The sequence below is a fragment of the Amphiura filiformis genome, chromosome 19, assembly GCF_039555335.1.
Source record: "Amphiura filiformis chromosome 19, Afil_fr2py, whole genome shotgun sequence".
NCBI classification, from domain to species: Eukaryota; Metazoa; Echinodermata; class Ophiuroidea; order Amphilepidida; family Amphiuridae; genus Amphiura; species Amphiura filiformis.
This window is the reverse complement of record NC_092646.1, coordinates 37089514-37107295: the sequence shown is the minus strand read 5'-3', so window position 1 is coordinate 37107295 and position 17782 is coordinate 37089514. Positions and strand designations below refer to the sequence as shown.

Below are 17782 nucleotides of genomic sequence, written 5' to 3'. Positions count from 1 at the left end.
TGCAGTAAAGTTGCTGGAAGCCCCCTCCCGCTCACTCAATTTTCGGAAATGAACTTGGGGGGAGGGATTTGGGCACCTGACTATTTTGGCAGGCTTGGGGGAAAAGTGAACTGAAATTCGGCCAAATAATAGTTCATGAAAGTGGCTTAAGGGATGGAGTATGAACGTTTGGACAGTATTTATTGTGGGACATTAGAGCACATCAGACGTATCGAATTGCATTCTGAATACGAAGAATATCCTTCTAATATCAAATAATTTAGATTTTTTGACATTGGCAATGTAATACACATTTTATGCAAATGATTAAAAATTGATATTTTTGATATTCAACAGTACTCGAAGTAAACTTTATAAATCTGATGATTTATACTTTTCCCAAAACACCAAAAAATGAGGTCTTTTGGGGAAAAAATCCATATCTTCAATATGAAAGGTCAAAATTTTCAATTGATCGTCTGCTTTTCCTCACAGCTACATACACTTTAAGAATATATCATTAGATTTATCAAATTTACTTCGAGGACTGTTATATATCAAAAATGTGAAAAATATCAAATTTTAATAATTTGTCATAAAATTTGTATTATATTGTGAATTTCAAAAAATGAAAATTATTTGATGTCAGAAAGACATTCTTCGTATTCAGAATGCAATTCGATATGTCTGATGTGCTCTCATGTCCCACAAAAATACTGTCGAAACGCTTAAAACGCTCATTCCAGATCCCTTAAGAGCTATTGAATTTTGGGAGCTAATGAACTGGACTCTGATTCCCATCGTCGGAAATACTGGAGGACCTGAAAAGGGACCCTCGACCGCCCGCAATATTCCTATTGTATAGTTTACGTAGTGCATGGAACAATTGCGGCAACTTTGCTGCAGGAAATCCCGGAAAATGAAAGCATATAATGTTATCCCTGTATTTATTACACCGTACTAGTATATAACTAGATAAAGAATACAGAGGAAAACTAAGTTGCATATGTAATGATGCTTGGCAACTGACATCTGACTGGCGCCTTTCAAGGTATGGCACCTGAACTTTGGCTTTGGATTGGTGAAGTTGCAAAAAAGATCCAAACATATCTGATTGTCATAATTATTAAATAGCTAACATCTGCAACGGTAAGATTACCAAAGTAAAAATTGGTCACATTCTGCATTGCTTTCACTCTAAAAATCACAAACAAGAAAGCGAGATTATTCGATACACCAAAAAATGCTACAATCGGCAATACAATAGTGATAAAGATTGTATCTCCTTGACTATAAGTTATCACCGAAGCTTCTTCATGGGTTAAATTTAAAGTATTCATGGCGTTGCAGCTTTCAGCCATGTTGCTATATTAATTTAATGCTGAGAAGTATGAGAAACGGCAGTCGACAGAAGCAAACACCTAGGTCGAAGTTTTTACGCACGCAAATGGGACTTTTTGGGTCAAAAAAGGGGATAAATAATCATAATAGCACTAAATGGGCTTTGTGTTTAAAATCATGCACCACTGAGCCGAATCCAATACAACATTCACACAAGGTAGAAAACGAAACCGACGGGCTCACCATTTCTGTAAGCAATTATAGTATATCTACTTCATTATTTGATAATTGTGATGTACCCCCGGACATTTTATTGGGACACCCTATAGCATATCCTTTAACGGATGGCCAGTCACTAGGATCCGCAACATGCTCTAAACCCCAATACATTTGTACATTCATTGAATGACCTTTGAAAATTTGGGTACAAAAACTCATACTCTGCAACTTGAGGTCAAATTTTGCACTATGATTATGTAATTGAGGCTATTGGACTATGCCATTGGGATGAGGCTATTGTGGTCCATATCCATTACATGACACTAAATATTTCCCCCCAATAGTTTCTGTTCGGTCTATTCAACAAAATAAATAATTATAAATTGAATTATTGACTAGCATCCAAGCTAATAAAAACATTTCCAGTATAAGGTAATATCCATCGACATTGAATTTCTTCCCATAATAGCTTCTGTTCGGTCTATACAACAAAATAAATAATTATAAATTGAATCCTAAAATAGCATCCAAGCTAATGGAAACATTAATGCATACAAATCACATCGCTTGTCCACAAACCAACATAATGCACTTAATTGACATTCTTACTATATTTTCTTCTTTATATGCGGCTGTTATTTTCCCCGGAGGGGAGTCGTGATTTTACTTGTTATTTGCAGTGGAAGTCAACAGGGCTATGGCCAGCCAATGGCATTTGCCATTTTAAACATCTATCTCAGTAGTAGATTAACACAGTAGATATGCAAAACTATTTACTATTTGAAATTTGTACCCCTGTACAACCAAAATGTGCCATTTTTACCCCAAAATGAGGATTTTGTAGAATAACTCTGTAACGATAGGACGTAGCTAGCACAAACTATACATTTTTGAAATCCTTGTGATCAGACAAATAATTTGGTGTATCTGTCAACAAGATTGGAGGATGTTCACATTTTTACCCCTGTGTGACCTTTCATGACCTCTAGAGGTCACTACGGATCAAATCTGAAATGGCTCCACATAACTTTGGACTATGTTCTTCATATGTGGACATTCTCATGTTTTTATCACTAACATGACTAAGTGCACAATGATTCAGCTTAGCAGCTGTACATAAAAATTATATTGAGTGATTAAATGAATTAAAGTGACCATAATCAGAACTGCCGTGTCAGCAGAGAAAATGGATCTGATCTCTTCTCCATAATACTCTTAGATGAAATGATTTATATCATATTTATTGCAAAAAGATTGTAAGGTTTAAAATGAAGAACCTGATCAAAAATGTATGTGCATAAAAATGTACGTATTTAGTAAAATAAATGGAGCTGAAACTCAATATAAATGTCGTTGTTATTATCACAACAATAAATTAGTTTATGTTCACGATTCACCTGTTAACATACTGTACTTTCACCAACATCTCGCTTGCTCACTTTCAAAACAATCAATAATGCACTTAAAATAGCAAATTGTAGGATATCGATCAAAAACTACTGAAATACATGATTTGCACGACCTGATACAGGCATAAACAATGATAGGATCCTGTCCATTGGCAACTTCTTATGGTAATATGTAACATATTTTGTCTGATAGATGTTGACATCATATTGATATAGAAACTTGTCATTCCAAATGAACGAATCGAAGTAGTAATCACTAATGCCACATGATGCAGTCATGTCTACAGTAGAATTCACCACGACCTTTGCAGGATTTAAACCCCATTAAAAGCTATTAAACCAAGATAACACTCATTGAAAACAGCTCAACTGATTAAATCATATCTTACATACAACTTATGTTTCTGCTTTACATATACAATGGAGCAATGAGCTGGTATTGTAGTTTCAGTTGGGTGAACGATTATAAAGCGAACGCTAGAGAACAATTCTGTGTGGGCTTTTGTTTACGAAATGAAACAATACTCTGCTTATTGTTAACCAGCGTTCTTGAAAATGAGAAGCTTGGTGGTTTGCAGACTTTACACGGTTTGGAAATAATTTCTTCATATTTTTTGGTGTTATCTGTCGTTTACATATCCTTCCTAAAACACCAAAGTACGAATATTTCCAAACACCTAAATTAGCTAAATATTTAGGACATGTTACAAAACTATATTTTCTAGAATTTTAGAAGAGTACTTTTAATATTGGCCGGTTATGTTTCACACAGCGACGTTAACTAGGCAAATTCCCATACTTCTAACGTACGCTATTTGTAGAGGTCACGCGTCAATGGTAAGAGCACTGTGTATTGTGTATAGGAGAACGGACAGTAACTGCAGTATGACAGCTCTCGTCTTTGTATTCCTGACAAGGTGTCGCAAGGAGCATATTGCAAAGTATCTTTCAATTGAAACGGCAAGCCTGGTCACTATCTCTAAGGTTCGCTATCACTAATTACAAAAAGGTCCACCATACCTAAGGTTCGATATCACTAATCTGAAATAAGGTTCAGTATTTCTAAGGTTCGATATCACTAATTTTAAATAAGGTTCGCTATTACTAATTTTAAATAAGGCTCGCTATCACTAGTATCACTAATTTATTGAAGGTTGGCTATATCTAAGGTTCGTTATCACTAATTTTAAATAAGGCCCGCAATTTCTAATTTAAAAAAAACCCGGTATCTCTAAGGTTCGTTATCTCTAAAATTCGATATCTCTAAGGTTCGATATCACTCATTTTAAATCAGGCCCGCTAGCTCTAAGGTTCGCTATCTCTAATTTTAAATCAGGTCCACTAACTCTAATATGAAAAAGGCTCGCTATCTCTAATTTAAAATAAGGCCCGCTATACGAGTGCCTATCTAATTTAGATTAGAGATAGCGAACCTTATTTAGAGATTAGAGATAGTGGGCCTTATTTAAAATTAGTGATAACGAACTTTAGAGATAGCGAACCTTGATTAATTAGTGATAGCGAACCTTAATTAAAATTAGTGATAGCGAACCTTAGGTATAGCGAACCTTAATTGCAATTAGTGATAGCGAACCTTAGAGAGAGCGAACTTTCAATAAATTAGTGATAGCGGGCCTTATTCAAAATTAGTGATAACGAACCTTATCTAAAATGTATTTATGAATATTATCAATCATCCAGGTAGATCAAATAGTTGACTAAATTATAATTCTATTCAACTGGACTTACTATTTGTGATGGCTACGGTATCACGTCATATCCATGACGCATCATCAGGCCGACTGGTCTTGAATTTGCTCTGTATTCTTGACCTGTGACCTGTTCACTAGTGTCCCACCGGAGGGCGCTGTAAACGCAGTCAAGGAAGCTTTACACGCTGATAATACCCTAGGTCAACGAACCAACTTGAACGTGGACCAAATTTGTTCGCTTTTGGAATTGTGCCTCAATTCAACTTATTTTGTGTTTGAAGGGAAATTTTACAAACAAAATCATGGATGTGCGATGGGGTCCCCCGTTTCCCCAATTGTCGCGAACCTTTACATGGAACGCTTTGAACAGACTGCACTAGACTCTTACAGTGGTATTTCACCGTCGCATTGGTTCCGATATGTCGATGACACTCTCGTTAAGATCAAAAAGAGCGAACTAGATCCGTTTTTTGACCACATTAACTCTGTTGACAGCAACATCAAGTTCACCCAAGAAGGTGCGGCCAATAACGAGTTACCCTTTTTGGATTGTTTGGTCAAAATTCAGTCAGACGGCACTCTCTCAACATCAGTATACAGGAAAGCCACACATACGGACCAATATTTACAGTTTGATTCCCATCATCCACTCATCCACAAACTCGGTGTGATCAAAACGCTCTTTCACCGCGCGGAGACCATTCCGTCAACGGACGAAGCTAAAGCTGGTGAACACGAACATCTGAAGTCGGCCTTGGGTACCTGTGGGTACAAGGACTGGACGTTCCATAAAGCTTTGAAACCGCAAAAGGACCAAACATCGTCCAACCAATCTTCTACCACCGCTTCGAGCACCCGCAAGTTCGGTATCACTCTCCCTTATGTCTCAGATGTCTCTGAGAAGTTAAAAAGGATCTTCGGACAGCACCAGATCACTGTCTCATTAAAACCTTGCAACACTCTGAGACAAAAGTTAGTCCATCCGAAGGATAAGATCCCGCAACGCAAACAAAGCAACATTGTTTATGCGATTAACTGCCAGGATTCGGATTGTGAGAACTACTTCATAGGGGAGACAAAACAACCTCTCCACAAGCGCATGTACCAACATCGTCGACCCAGTTCAACAGGGCTCAACGACTCGGCGGTATACACGCACCTCAAAGCAGCCAAACACAACTTTGAGGACAAGGACGTTATTGTGCTTGATAAAGAAGGAAGCTATATATGTTCGCAGGGAGGAGCCAACTTTGAATCGTGGAGGGGGACTACGCCACAACTTGTCCAAGAGTTACGAACCGACCATCAGGAAGATCCCTCGACGACTCTCGTGTGACGTCACTTCTACCATCGTGACGTCACAGGTCAAGAATACAGAGCAAATTCAAGACCAGTCGGCCTGATGATGCGTCATGGATATGACGTGATACCGTAGCCATCACAAATAGTAAGTCCAGTTGAATAGAATTATAATTTAGTCAACTAACTTATCTAAAATGAGTGATATCGAACCTTAGAACTAGCGAACCTTATTCTGAATTAGTGATATCGAACCTTAGAAGTAGCGAACCATTTTCTCTATTAGAAATAGCGGGATTATCATCTCCATGGACTTAACACATTAGTGATAGCGAACCTTAGAGGTAGCGAACCTTAGAGATAGCGGTCCTTAGAGATAGAGGGACGTTGCGATTGAAACAAACGTTATCAAGAATACAGAGGAAAAAAGTTGCATATTATGTAATGATGCTTGGCATTTAGCAGACTTGTGACGAGTCATGACTCGAGACTCGACTTTTGACAAATGGAATGACTCGACTCGGATCTTGAAATTTTCCCCATAGAGATTGTATAGTGACTCGAGTCAATTGACTCGACTCAACTTGAGCTATTGCTAGAAATGACTCGACTCGACCACGAAATGATTTGACTCGGTATTTGGCAGCTGCATGACTGGAGCCTTCCAAGGTATCGCTCCTTGATTTTGGCTTTGGATTGGTGAAGTCGCAAAGAAGATCCAAATATATCTGGTTACCATATTTATAGGTATTTATCAAATAGCTAGCATTTGCAACTTTGAGAAATGAAAATATATGTTTCATTTTCTAGAGTTTAGCAGAATCCAACATATTGGAGCGACTAACATGACTAATAGCACAACCCGTGACTCGAATGTTTTGGTGACATAATTTTCTGTGTGTCCCCAGACGGAATGCCTCTAAGAATGCCTGTCTGTATCTTGTGTTGGTCAGACTATACACAACAGGGTTGACAGAGGCATTGACTAACGAAGTAACCCGACCAATCCAAGACAGTAAGTTATAGTTTTCAACGGACATAAACCAATTCCCCCCGTAGCCTAAAATGATTTCTTGTAAATTGACAATTTGATAAGGAAATGAACAGACAAAAAATATGACAGAAGTGATGATAACCATCCTGACCACGGCGTTTCTTACAATAATGTTTGCTCTACTTTCAGCAACATCTCGCTTGCTCACTTTCAAAACAATCAATGTGTACAATAATGAATTTGAAATAAAAGCAAAAGTAAATTGTGTGATATCGATCAAATAAACAACCGAAATACATGAGTTGCAGGACCTGACACAGGCATATACAATGATAGGATCTTGTCCATTGGCAATATCTTCTGGTAGTATGTAACATATTTGTCTGGTAGATATTGGCGTTATAAAGAAACTTGTCATTCCAAACGAGAGAATCCAAGTAGCAGTCACTAATGCAACAGCTCTCGTCTTTGTGTTCAAGACACGATGTCGCAATGAGTGACAAATTGCAAAGTATCTTTCAATTGAAACAAGCGTTATCAAGAATACAGAGGAAAAATAAGTTGCATATGTAATGATGCTTGGTAACTGGCAGCTGATTGGAGCCTTCCAAGGTATGGCTCCTTGATTTTGGCTTTGGATTGGTAAAGTTGCAAAGAAGATCCAAATATATCTGGTTGCCATGATTATCAAATAGCTGGCATCTGCAACGGCAAGATTACCAAAGTAAAGATTGGTTACATTGTGCATTTCTTTGACTCGAAAAATCACAAACAAGAAAGCGAGATTATTTGATACACCAAAAACTGCAACAATCGGCAATACAATAGTGATAAAGATTGTATCTCCTTGACTATAAGTTATAGCCGAAGCTTCTTCATGGGTTAAATTTAAAGTATTCATGGCGTTGCAGCTTTCAGCCATGTTGCTATCAGTTATTAAGAAGTATGGGAAGCAAACACCTTAGTCCAAAACACCTCACCATAAAATGACAACGCAGACAAATAAGTAAGCCCCTATAGATCAACTTATCATAATAATCCAATGACGTTGTTAAAAGTAAAATCACGCATTTATACAAAATGTATGTCTGGCAAATATTACAACCATCTTTACTTGGCATGCTTTGTAATATCATGAACGTCTGACCGGGATCTGAGTTACGTGTACAAAATGTGGATAATTAGCTGATTAAGCACAGCGCCGCCACTTTTCCTGTTGGGATTTTGTACAGGTTTTTCATGAGATCATAAGAAAGTTTGTTTCGTTATTTTCCAGCAATGTTTTGATGTTGAAAAGTTGATTAATTATAGGTTAATACATGAGTACCACTTGTTATGAGTGAAATTGTACAAATAATGCACGTGTACTGAGATGTTGATGACCCCTCTTCAGGGCTCGTGCATTAGACGCATCAACATCTCAGTACAAGTGCATTATTTTATACAATTTCTCGAGCAAAAAGTGATATGCATTTATTAACCTATTTCATACACAAGAAAAAAATCCCGTGATTTTTACATTTTTATAACAAAATTGTCATTAAAAATTTGGAAAATGCAGGCAAATATAAATGCAACAACCTGCAAATAAAATGAACGCGTCCGAAAGCACTGCGCGTACTACGCGGAGTGTGCGGGCGTGCAAAAATTTTCGCGATGATTTTTTTTGCATCAGGCCCCCCCTTACAAGTGTTTGTGAACGGTCCCTAAATACTTTGGCGGGGTTGGAAAATAAGGGGATCAAATAAATTGTGGGTCCTAAAATGGGGGAATAAAAAACCCAATTCAGTCCTTTATAGGGGGGATCAAAAACCGGAGCTTTGAGGGTAAAAGTCCGGGTTAAAATCTACGACAAGGCATGCACATTTTTTTAATGCGAGTTCCGCGCATGTTAAAAGGACATTTCGTGATCCACAGCATCATTCCCCCACTTTTCTCAAAAAAGTTGAGACTTTTATATCACTGGAAACCTCTGGCTACATAATGTTTATATACAAAAAATTTCTTGCAGATTAATTCGTTTAGCAATGATATCGTGAAATTACAACACATTGTCTATGGAGCAGTGTAATACACATAATCATGCATAACTCGCTAACGCAAAATCGGAATCAACTGAAATTTTGGGAATAAGCTTTTTTCGTGGATATCTACTGAAAAATGTCATAAAAAGAGGATGCTATGATCCCGAAATACTCCTTTAAGTATTCAATTCTGTACTCTCAAGCTCCAAATCAACATAAATTTGGACAGCCAGGTGTTACACTGTGACTCCAATGAGTAATAACTCAAAACGGTAATTTGTAACTAATGAGTTAATAACATTTATTTTTGTCAAGGGATTGTTAATTTTAGAGGGAGTTTCCAACTTTTCCAACCCCTACCAAAGTATTAAATGAACACTCCCTAAATTTGGGATTTCCGAATGACGTCATCGGTACGTTTATATATAGCATTGGAAAAACCCATGAGCTAAAGATATCCATATATATATTCGTGACAATTGCCAACTCGAATACACTGCACTCGTTCATGCCATAGACATATATTTTGTGTTACGTAGTTTTGGAAGAATCACTTCAATCATTGGTAAGCATTTTTATTACACTATTTTATTGCTACGATACTAGTGTGTTTGCTGTTGCTTTCATTTAGCTGTACATACCACTTTCCGTTTCCATTGACACAGGGTATACGTTCAATGTTTTGTTTCATCCAATATTTTGAAAGAATTCGTTAGTGCATAAAAATGCTTGATCACCTGAGCGATATTGACAACGTACTGTCTGACTGTGAGACTCTAGCTCTATTCAATGTCAAGTGATTTTTGTATATTTAGGGGGTGGTCCAATAACTATATGTATCCAGGGGTGGCCTGTTATGGGGGGCAAGATTTGTTGGCAGGCCATAAAAAAGAAGGAAGCATTTTTGAAAGGGGGGAACAAGCGATTTTTTTATCAAGTCTATGATCAGATCAGCGTATTCAAGCCTGTACAAAAAACACATAAGTTTATCTTATGATAGTATAAATTTGGCAATAAACTCTATAAAGCAACAACATATTATATTATTATTATTAAATTAGGGCATATTGTACAGAAAAAAAACACATTTTGATAGCAACGTAAAATGCAACCGTGAAAAGAGTAGGTAGGGACATATCAAAATGATATTTATATGGATAACACACTGCTATGTGACCAATGAACTGGGTACTTAAGGTTAGCAACTATTTTAAATTGTTGCGATTTGGTAGTTCATAGCATCTTGCGAATGGTATTGAGTTTTGGCAAAAATTGCCTTGATCATTTCATAGAGAGTGTGTAGAAAAATTCAAATATTACAGATATACTTTTGTAGGTCCTGTGGTTCTTGAGTTATGTTGTAAAGCGGGCTGAAACACTTTTTAAAAACGTACATACTCGTATTAACTCATTAACAACAATAAATCAATGTTTTCAAAGTATATGATTTGCAAAACATCAAAGTGTTACTTTTCAATAATAACATTATATTGATTTAGATAATGAAAATCGATTTTTGGTTGCTTCGACCAACAATACCTCGTCTACCCTTAAGGGCAACAACTTGATTGCGAAAGTTCAGTTCTTATCATTATAAAATCAGTTCAAAATATCAATGTGGATGGATGTTAATCAGTAATGATAAAAGCAACATATATGGGAAAATCCAAAACCTTCAATAAGTAAATATAATTTTTGTTAAAATATTTGCACAATGAATAGATTAATATAATTATTTATTCAATAGATAGCTCTTGATAATTATGACCGTCAGTTTAATCAGGGAGGTGCAAATGCACTTCCCTGGTTTAATACACTTGCGTGAGGGGTGTTGATATGAGGTATAGGCTGGTACCTCATGTTAGGTTCATATCTCCTGGATTCAATGATAAGCTGACAATAATAATATTATGCTCTTTTATTGTATAGCCTAAATAGCTTATTAGCAATATATTTTAAATTTAACATTTGAGGCCCTTTAAAACAATTTTTCAACCCCACAGACCCTTTGTCCCGTCTGGAAAAATCCTGGCTACGTCTGCACGCCACAATTATGTAGAGATGTACGCGAGTATATTATTCACAAATGAGTGACAAATTTCATATTTCATCCATTATTAATTCATTTGAATACTTTAATTTATATCTTCAAAGCGACGTTCAATGTTGTTGTTGTTATTTATTGCGTTATTCACGTTTTCTGGTCACGAGATTATTACAATCGTTTTATTTTCATGCATGGTTGGACAACGCCAATTTGCTTTGTTTTGGGTTTTGGGAATATTGTAGTCACGTCAGTCACGGTCTGGACTAAACACTACAGGCGAGTTAAAATCATGTGACGATGATCTGTATGCTATGGACCACAATGGCCTCATCCCAATACCATAGTTTAATAACCTTAATTAAACAATCATAGAGCAAAATTTGACCTCAAGTTGCCGAGTATGAGTTTGTGTACCCAAATTTTCAAAGGTCATTCAATGAATGTACAAAGGTATTAGGGTTAAGGAATGCGCCCTGATAAATGAGCATGTTGTGAATCCTAGCGGTATGTATTTTCCGGACGTCTGCTGAACTTGCATGGCGAGTTTGTTTCCAAAAGGCGCTAAATCAAATAGCTGCCTTGTGTAACATTTTTCTTGTATATTTTGACATTTTAAAGTTTAAATGAAATTTAACGATTGTAGTTGATATGTTTGTAACTTTATTTAGCCACAGATCCTGGAACCAGGATCTGTGCTCTAGCTTATTTTCTAACTATTTTCAACAACATTTTGTCCCCTGAAAATTCTCCAATGCAAAGTTTTAAAATGGCTGCCATTGGAGTTAGCTCCTTTTGGAACAAAAAAAGTTTTATATTTAATATTTCCTTCTTCGCACGTGGTAGGTTAAAGAGATTTGCAATTACTTTTTTAAGATAACCAAAAATTGTTATAACTATTCTAGTGGTCCAATGTTATTCAGAGATAGTCAAGGTTACTGCTACTCTTAGGATATCTTCAAATGAATACAATTCGGTACAATTCTGATTTACCCTGCGCACCCTGTGTTTTCAAAATAATTCTGGTTTACCCTGCGCACCCAATTATTTTAGGGTTATAGGGTTAGGGTACTGGGTTACGATTAGGGTTAGGTACTTGTGCGCAAGGTATACCAGAATTATTCCGAATTTTACACAAAGCAGCCTTTGGAGTTTGCGCCTTTTGGAACCAAGCTCTTCATATATAGACTGGCCTTGAAAACTATTTAGACTTGATTTTCACAGCATACAAAAACACCCTTAAAACACAAATTAATTGGCAAAATATTGAGATTGACTTTTATTGCCCGTCAGACTTTGAGACACAATGGCACGCACAACGGAATTGTTCGTCAAAATTATGACAATTCCCATGTTAAAATTCCAAATATTTTTATAGTTTCAATTTTCAATTATTTCTTAACTTATATTTTCGAACTATTGATCGACACTGAACTTTTGACCGACACTGAACAAATTGTTGTCAAAAGTCACTAAAATGTAACAACGTATGAGAATTTTGACAGTGGAACCTGTCAAAGTACCGGAATATGACAATTATTTTAGTTTTTGACGCAGCAGTAAGTTTATATAGTCTACTATCATGACTATTGAAACATCAAGATTGAAATATCAATATTATTATATTTGTAATGGACTATTCGCCGTAGAAGTGATGATGTAACAATATTAACTACCATAGCAATAGGTTAATATAATATCTTTGAAAAGAGCGGTTATTCAATCTATAATTGCAATCTATTGCAGACATACACTGGTGATGAGTGCAACCTGCTTATGTCTATTAAAAATTCCACGATCTAATTATTCTCTGGGAGACCGTGCTTTTTCTACTGTTGCACCGAAACTATGGAACTTTCTTCCCTATAATCTGAGACAATCAATTTCTATTGATCAGTTCAAATCTGGACTTTCTTATTCAGTGCTGCGTATAATGTTAACTAATATTTGATTTATCATACTTATATTCTGCTCTGTATTTTTGTTTTACATTTATTAAGGATTCTTTGGTTCATGTTGATTCATAAAAACTAATAAAAACACCCGTCTCTCAATACACGATATTCAAAATTTCCGGGCGCCAAAATTGTCGAGTGCAATGACGTCCTAGTAATACAATGAAGGCTGGCGACAATTGAACACATAAACCTTTACGTCATTGCAATTAGACAATTTCGGCGCGGGAATTTTGAATATCGCGTGTTGTGAGCCGACTGTTTTTATTCGTTTTTAAGGTCAATATGAGTTTGTTTTAAATAAAACCATGTGATTCGTGCTTGTTAATTATTTTTCTAACATATGTATAAGGCATAATGTTATGATTGCCGGAGACTCCCTTTAATGAAATTGACTCACAATACCTTTGCACCTGAGCATTTGGTTGGTTCATATTCCTATTTTACTTTAGATTAGTGGTAGGATTTTATTGGAACATCGGGCTATTCCATTTAAAATCCCACTACCCCTGCGGAAGATTTTGAAAATATCTGCCACAAATTGTGTATGAATTTCAAATGGAATCAGCACATTAGGCATCTCCATTTGATTTCATACACCCTCTGAGAAAGATTCAACTTGAAGCTTTCCCTGAGGGAGAGTGAGTTTGAAATGGAGCTGCCAATGTGTTAATTGCATTTGAAATTCACACTCCCTCTGGGGAAAATATTTCCAAAATCTTCCGCAGTGTGGATTTCAAATGGAATAACCCATTATATGTACTCGATATGTAAAGTTTAATTTCGTATGACTCTAAAGTTATAATTTCTTTCTTTTATCAATTACAGATGCACAACAGAACCATGCAAGACATCATCTTCTAGTTGGTTAAAAATGTCCATCAAAATCGGTTTCGAAGATGCATGCATTTGCTGGAATGAAGATAACTTCAGATGGTATAGAACTAAAACGGGAGAAAAAATTGGCAAATACTGCAGCGAATGCAACGTGGAATGGCTACCACAAAAGTATATGCCGCATGTTTCAGAAGATGTTCCTGATGCACCTCGTCCGCGTGGAAAGGAGGAATTCTTGTTTTTGAGTGAGCCTCTAAAACTGGAAGCAAATACGTCGTTTCAAATCCAAGCTCCAAGAACAAAGATTGATGTAAATAATATTATTGAAATCAAACCAGGGGATCACGTGACATGGCATAGGTTACACGGAATGTGGCATCATGCAATAGTGGAAGAGGTCCGCTCAGAAGAGAATAAAATCACAGTCATAGAATGGACGGCATTAAAGGAACAATGGACACCTGAGATCGTCAGAAGCACATTATCAATCGATGGAAATAACGGTTTGCTGTTCAACCAGATGTACCGTATCGAATACCCGGATGAAATCACGAGGTTGTATGATCCAGATCTTGTCGTTGCAAGAGCGAAATCAAGGAGAAAAGACACAGGATACAAACCATTCATTGACAATTGCGAAACTTTCGCGACCTATTGCAAAACGGGATCGCCACAATCGCACCAGGTTGCGTGGCTGAATGCAAAATTTAACGAGTACGTGAGTGAGACTGCTGTAGTAACTATGAAGTCATTTGTCAAAGGCTGGTGTGAGATTGGCTCAAAGGCGGCAGGTTTTGCTGAAGAGCTTGTTCCGAAAGAAATGCTGATGGAGATTGCCAACGGCTGTAAAGGGGTAGCATCTGGTGTAGTGATAGCGCTGGAAAGTTATTATGTTGTGTGGGATTTTAGTTCTGCTTACGAACAGAGAAAGAACGGAAGCCTTTCAAGGGATGATTATATCGAAGAGGTTCTTGGTCGCGTAATAGAAGGTTTAGTGACAGTTGGGTTTGCACTTTCTGGGTCCATAGGAGCTCAATTCGCTATCGGTTCTCTTGCTGGTACACCCTTCGGGCCACTGGGGCTTCTCGTGTGCGGTGTTGCATCGGGAATAATATGCGGCGCTATCGGCAAGGTCATTGGTACGTGGTTGGGAAATGTTGCTGGGAAAATCGGAGCGCTTCCTTTTAAAGATGACAAAGCGGTGACAAGCATTGAGGAGATCAGTGCAGGCGATCACATAATCATATACGGGTGGTGTCTCCATCCACGCTGTCACGCCATTTGTATTGAGCATGACGGTAACCGCCAAGAAGTCAAAGTTATCAGAAATACCTACGAGAAAGGTGTGGTGCAAGAATGGGTACCTTTTAAGCAAGTCATGTTCAAGGTCATCTACAGCGAAGGCTCTTGTCTTGATGCGAACAAGGTTATTCAGAATGCACTTTCCAAACTAGGCGAACATAAATACAATATCATGATGTACAACTGCAAATCGTTCGCACAAGAATGCAAAACAACACATGTTGGGGTGGCTTTTATACCGGACCTTGATGGAATTTTGTTGGATAAAAGGAGTTCCGACTTTTGACAATAATAATAAGAGACATAAATCAGCACTTCGGAAGAGGGCATTATTACTATGACGAGCCTTGAGGACCGGTATGTAGTTACACATTTTTGCGAGCGATTTGGCGCCAAGACAAAACGCAGCGCTGCATGGGAACAATGTCAATCCTATTGTTATTGACGTACGTGGACAATCGCAGCTGACAACCGAAAATCGCTACGGAGATCCGTAAACGTACCGCGTAGCGGAAAATGTAGCGTTTGTTGCAACGGAACGCATGGAAAAACGTGGTACTATTACAATGTAGTTAGTCTCGATCTGAGCCGGTTTGTGCTCCTTCGTCACCGTAAACCGTCTGGCGACAAGGTCGAAGGTAATTTTTTTATGATTGTCCCGGCCATTATCTCCAAATTTTGGGGTAATCGGATGTCAATCACCGACTTGGCTTCAGTGATTGATTGACAGCCGTGCGGTGATATAAATCCGCGCGATTAGGCGCTGCGGCTCAGTTCTATACGAGTGGCGCCACCGTGGCTGCCATCCATAATCCAATCCAATTACGGGAACCGTATTGTACACTTTGGGCTTGCGGTTTTCAAGTTTAGCTACAAATTTGTGCGGTCTAATTACTGAGAATCACATCTACACAAGTCGCGTCCTAATTCCGTGGTCACCTGGCCCCATATAGCAAATTGGAAACATTTTTAGCATGGAAATTGAGTCATATATCCAATCAGCGATCATTATTTTGAGCTTGTCGCCAGCCGGGTTTGTTAATAGTGACGAAGGAACACAAGCAGATGGGACCTACATGTAGCCCCGGTCCCAGCCGGTTTGTGCTTCTCCGTCACTATATAACAAACCGTTTGGCGACAACCTCATAGTACGTCTTTTCTGATTGGCTGAATATCAAGTCGGTAAATAACCGAGGTAAATTGACTGTCAATCAAGCGCCGGGCTTTAGCGCATGCAGCGGTTGATGGACAGCCATGTAGTGATATAAATCTACACAATGCACATGAGTACGCACTATATATCAGACGATTGATGCCGGCCTCAGTGACTGCCGTTATAGTCTAGCAGAGTGGTACATTTTACGTTTGCGGTAATACAAATATATGTTTTCCACTTCCCTACACAAGTCACGTCCTAACTCAGCAGTCACCTGGTGTCATATAGCCAATTGAAAACCTTTTTATTTAGAAATTCATTAACCAATCAGCGATCGTCATTTCACGGGTTGTCGCAGTGACGGAGGAGCACAAATCGGCTGGGTCCGAGACTAACTGGGACCGAGGGCTAGGATAGCGTCATAGTCAGGAGAATATGATCTGCGAGAGTTCGAACCTTGGGCTTCAGATGACTTTGGTGAGAATTCTCTTCAGCTTCCAAAATGCTCGTATATATAATAAGGTCGGGAATTCTGCAAATATTAATTTCTTTATCGCTGTTTGCGCGACTTAAAGGGGTATTTCGTGATCCTAGCATCCTCTTTTTGTGGCATTTTATGTAAATATCCACGAAAAAGCTTATTCCCAAAATTTCAGTTGATTCTGATTTTTCTGAAAATTTCAACTATTTTTGAGGAAAAAAGGGGATGATGCTGTAGATCACGAAATGCCCTTTTAAGGATTATGTAGTCCTACCCCTCAGAAGCTGAGTTGGAAACTTTTACCAAATGAGAGCCAAACTGGAAGCCTGATTTGACCTCATTTGGCATGTTTGGTAGACACTTTGTACACTACTATTATTGTGTAAAATTTAATTGGAAAAAGTTGAAAAGAAATCAAAATGAAGACCCAATTGATGCAATTCGTGGTCCATTTTACCCGGGTCACTTGTAATTTCGCGGTAGATATCTGTTGCTTAGAAAAAGGTATAATTGAAGACCGAATTAACAAGACTAGTTTCCCGGGACTAGTTTGCGTCTGACGTCAGGGCAAAGGTGCGACGTGATTGGTTGCTGACCTGCGCAGTACAACATTTTTGGTCTGGTTTAATTCGGTCTTCAATTATAAATCATCAGTGGTATATTTCTTTGCTCTTTTCCTACACCAAGAGTGCATTATTTTATTTCTTAATTGACACAGTACTTTAATGAGACAATTCTGTTGTTTAACCAATAGAGAGGTTGTGATTTCCAAACACACGTATCGTACGCCCGTATATCAGTCATAGGCGTAGATCCCGGGGGTGGGGGATTTATCTGATGTGCTCTCGTGTTCCACAAAAAATACTGTGCAAAGGTTGTTATCCGCTCCCTTAAATTTAACATTTTACAGCCAGTGAAACAAGAAGTAAACATTTTTTAATCTTTGTTGTTGTTTTTTTATTTGACCAGGAATTATGTGAACGTATTTATTCATCTGTCATTTTGAGACTGTATCCTCATTCACGGGTAT

The 17782-nt window shown here is 37.7% G+C and overlaps 2 protein-coding genes across 2 annotated transcripts; both read left to right on the top strand.

Annotated features, from left to right (window-relative positions):
- Window positions 1-5012: 5012 nt before the first annotated feature.
- LOC140140545 (uncharacterized) lies at window positions 5013-13848 on the top strand. The gene is made up of 3 exons (XM_072162304.1): window positions 5013-5917; window positions 6868-6974; window positions 13805-13848. The coding sequence occupies exons 1-3, from the start codon at window positions 5013-5015 to the stop codon at window positions 13846-13848; spliced, it is 1056 nt and encodes a 351-aa protein (XP_072018405.1).
- Window positions 9459-17262, top strand: LOC140141242 (uncharacterized). Its single transcript, XM_072163048.1, has 2 exons — window positions 9459-9542; window positions 13805-17262. The coding sequence occupies exon 2, from the start codon at window positions 13851-13853 to the stop codon at window positions 15399-15401; it is 1551 nt and encodes a 516-aa protein (XP_072019149.1). The 5' UTR covers window positions 9459-9542; window positions 13805-13850; the 3' UTR covers window positions 15402-17262.
- Window positions 17263-17782: the final 520 nt, after the last annotated feature.

Coding starts and splice junctions, on each gene's coding strand:
- LOC140140545 (XM_072162304.1), top strand. CDS start 5,013: ATGGAACGCTTTGAACAGACTGCACTAGACTCTTACAGTGGTATTTCA. Junction 5,918..6,867: donor GGAGGAGCCAACTTTGAATC/GTGGAGGGGGAC, acceptor GTGTGTCCCCAG/ACGGAATGCCTCTAAGAATG. Junction 6,975..13,804: donor AACCCGACCAATCCAAGACA/GTAAGTTATAGT, acceptor TATCAATTACAG/ATGCACAACAGAACCATGCA.
- LOC140141242 (XM_072163048.1), top strand. CDS start 13,851: ATGTCCATCAAAATCGGTTTCGAAGATGCATGCATTTGCTGGAATGAA.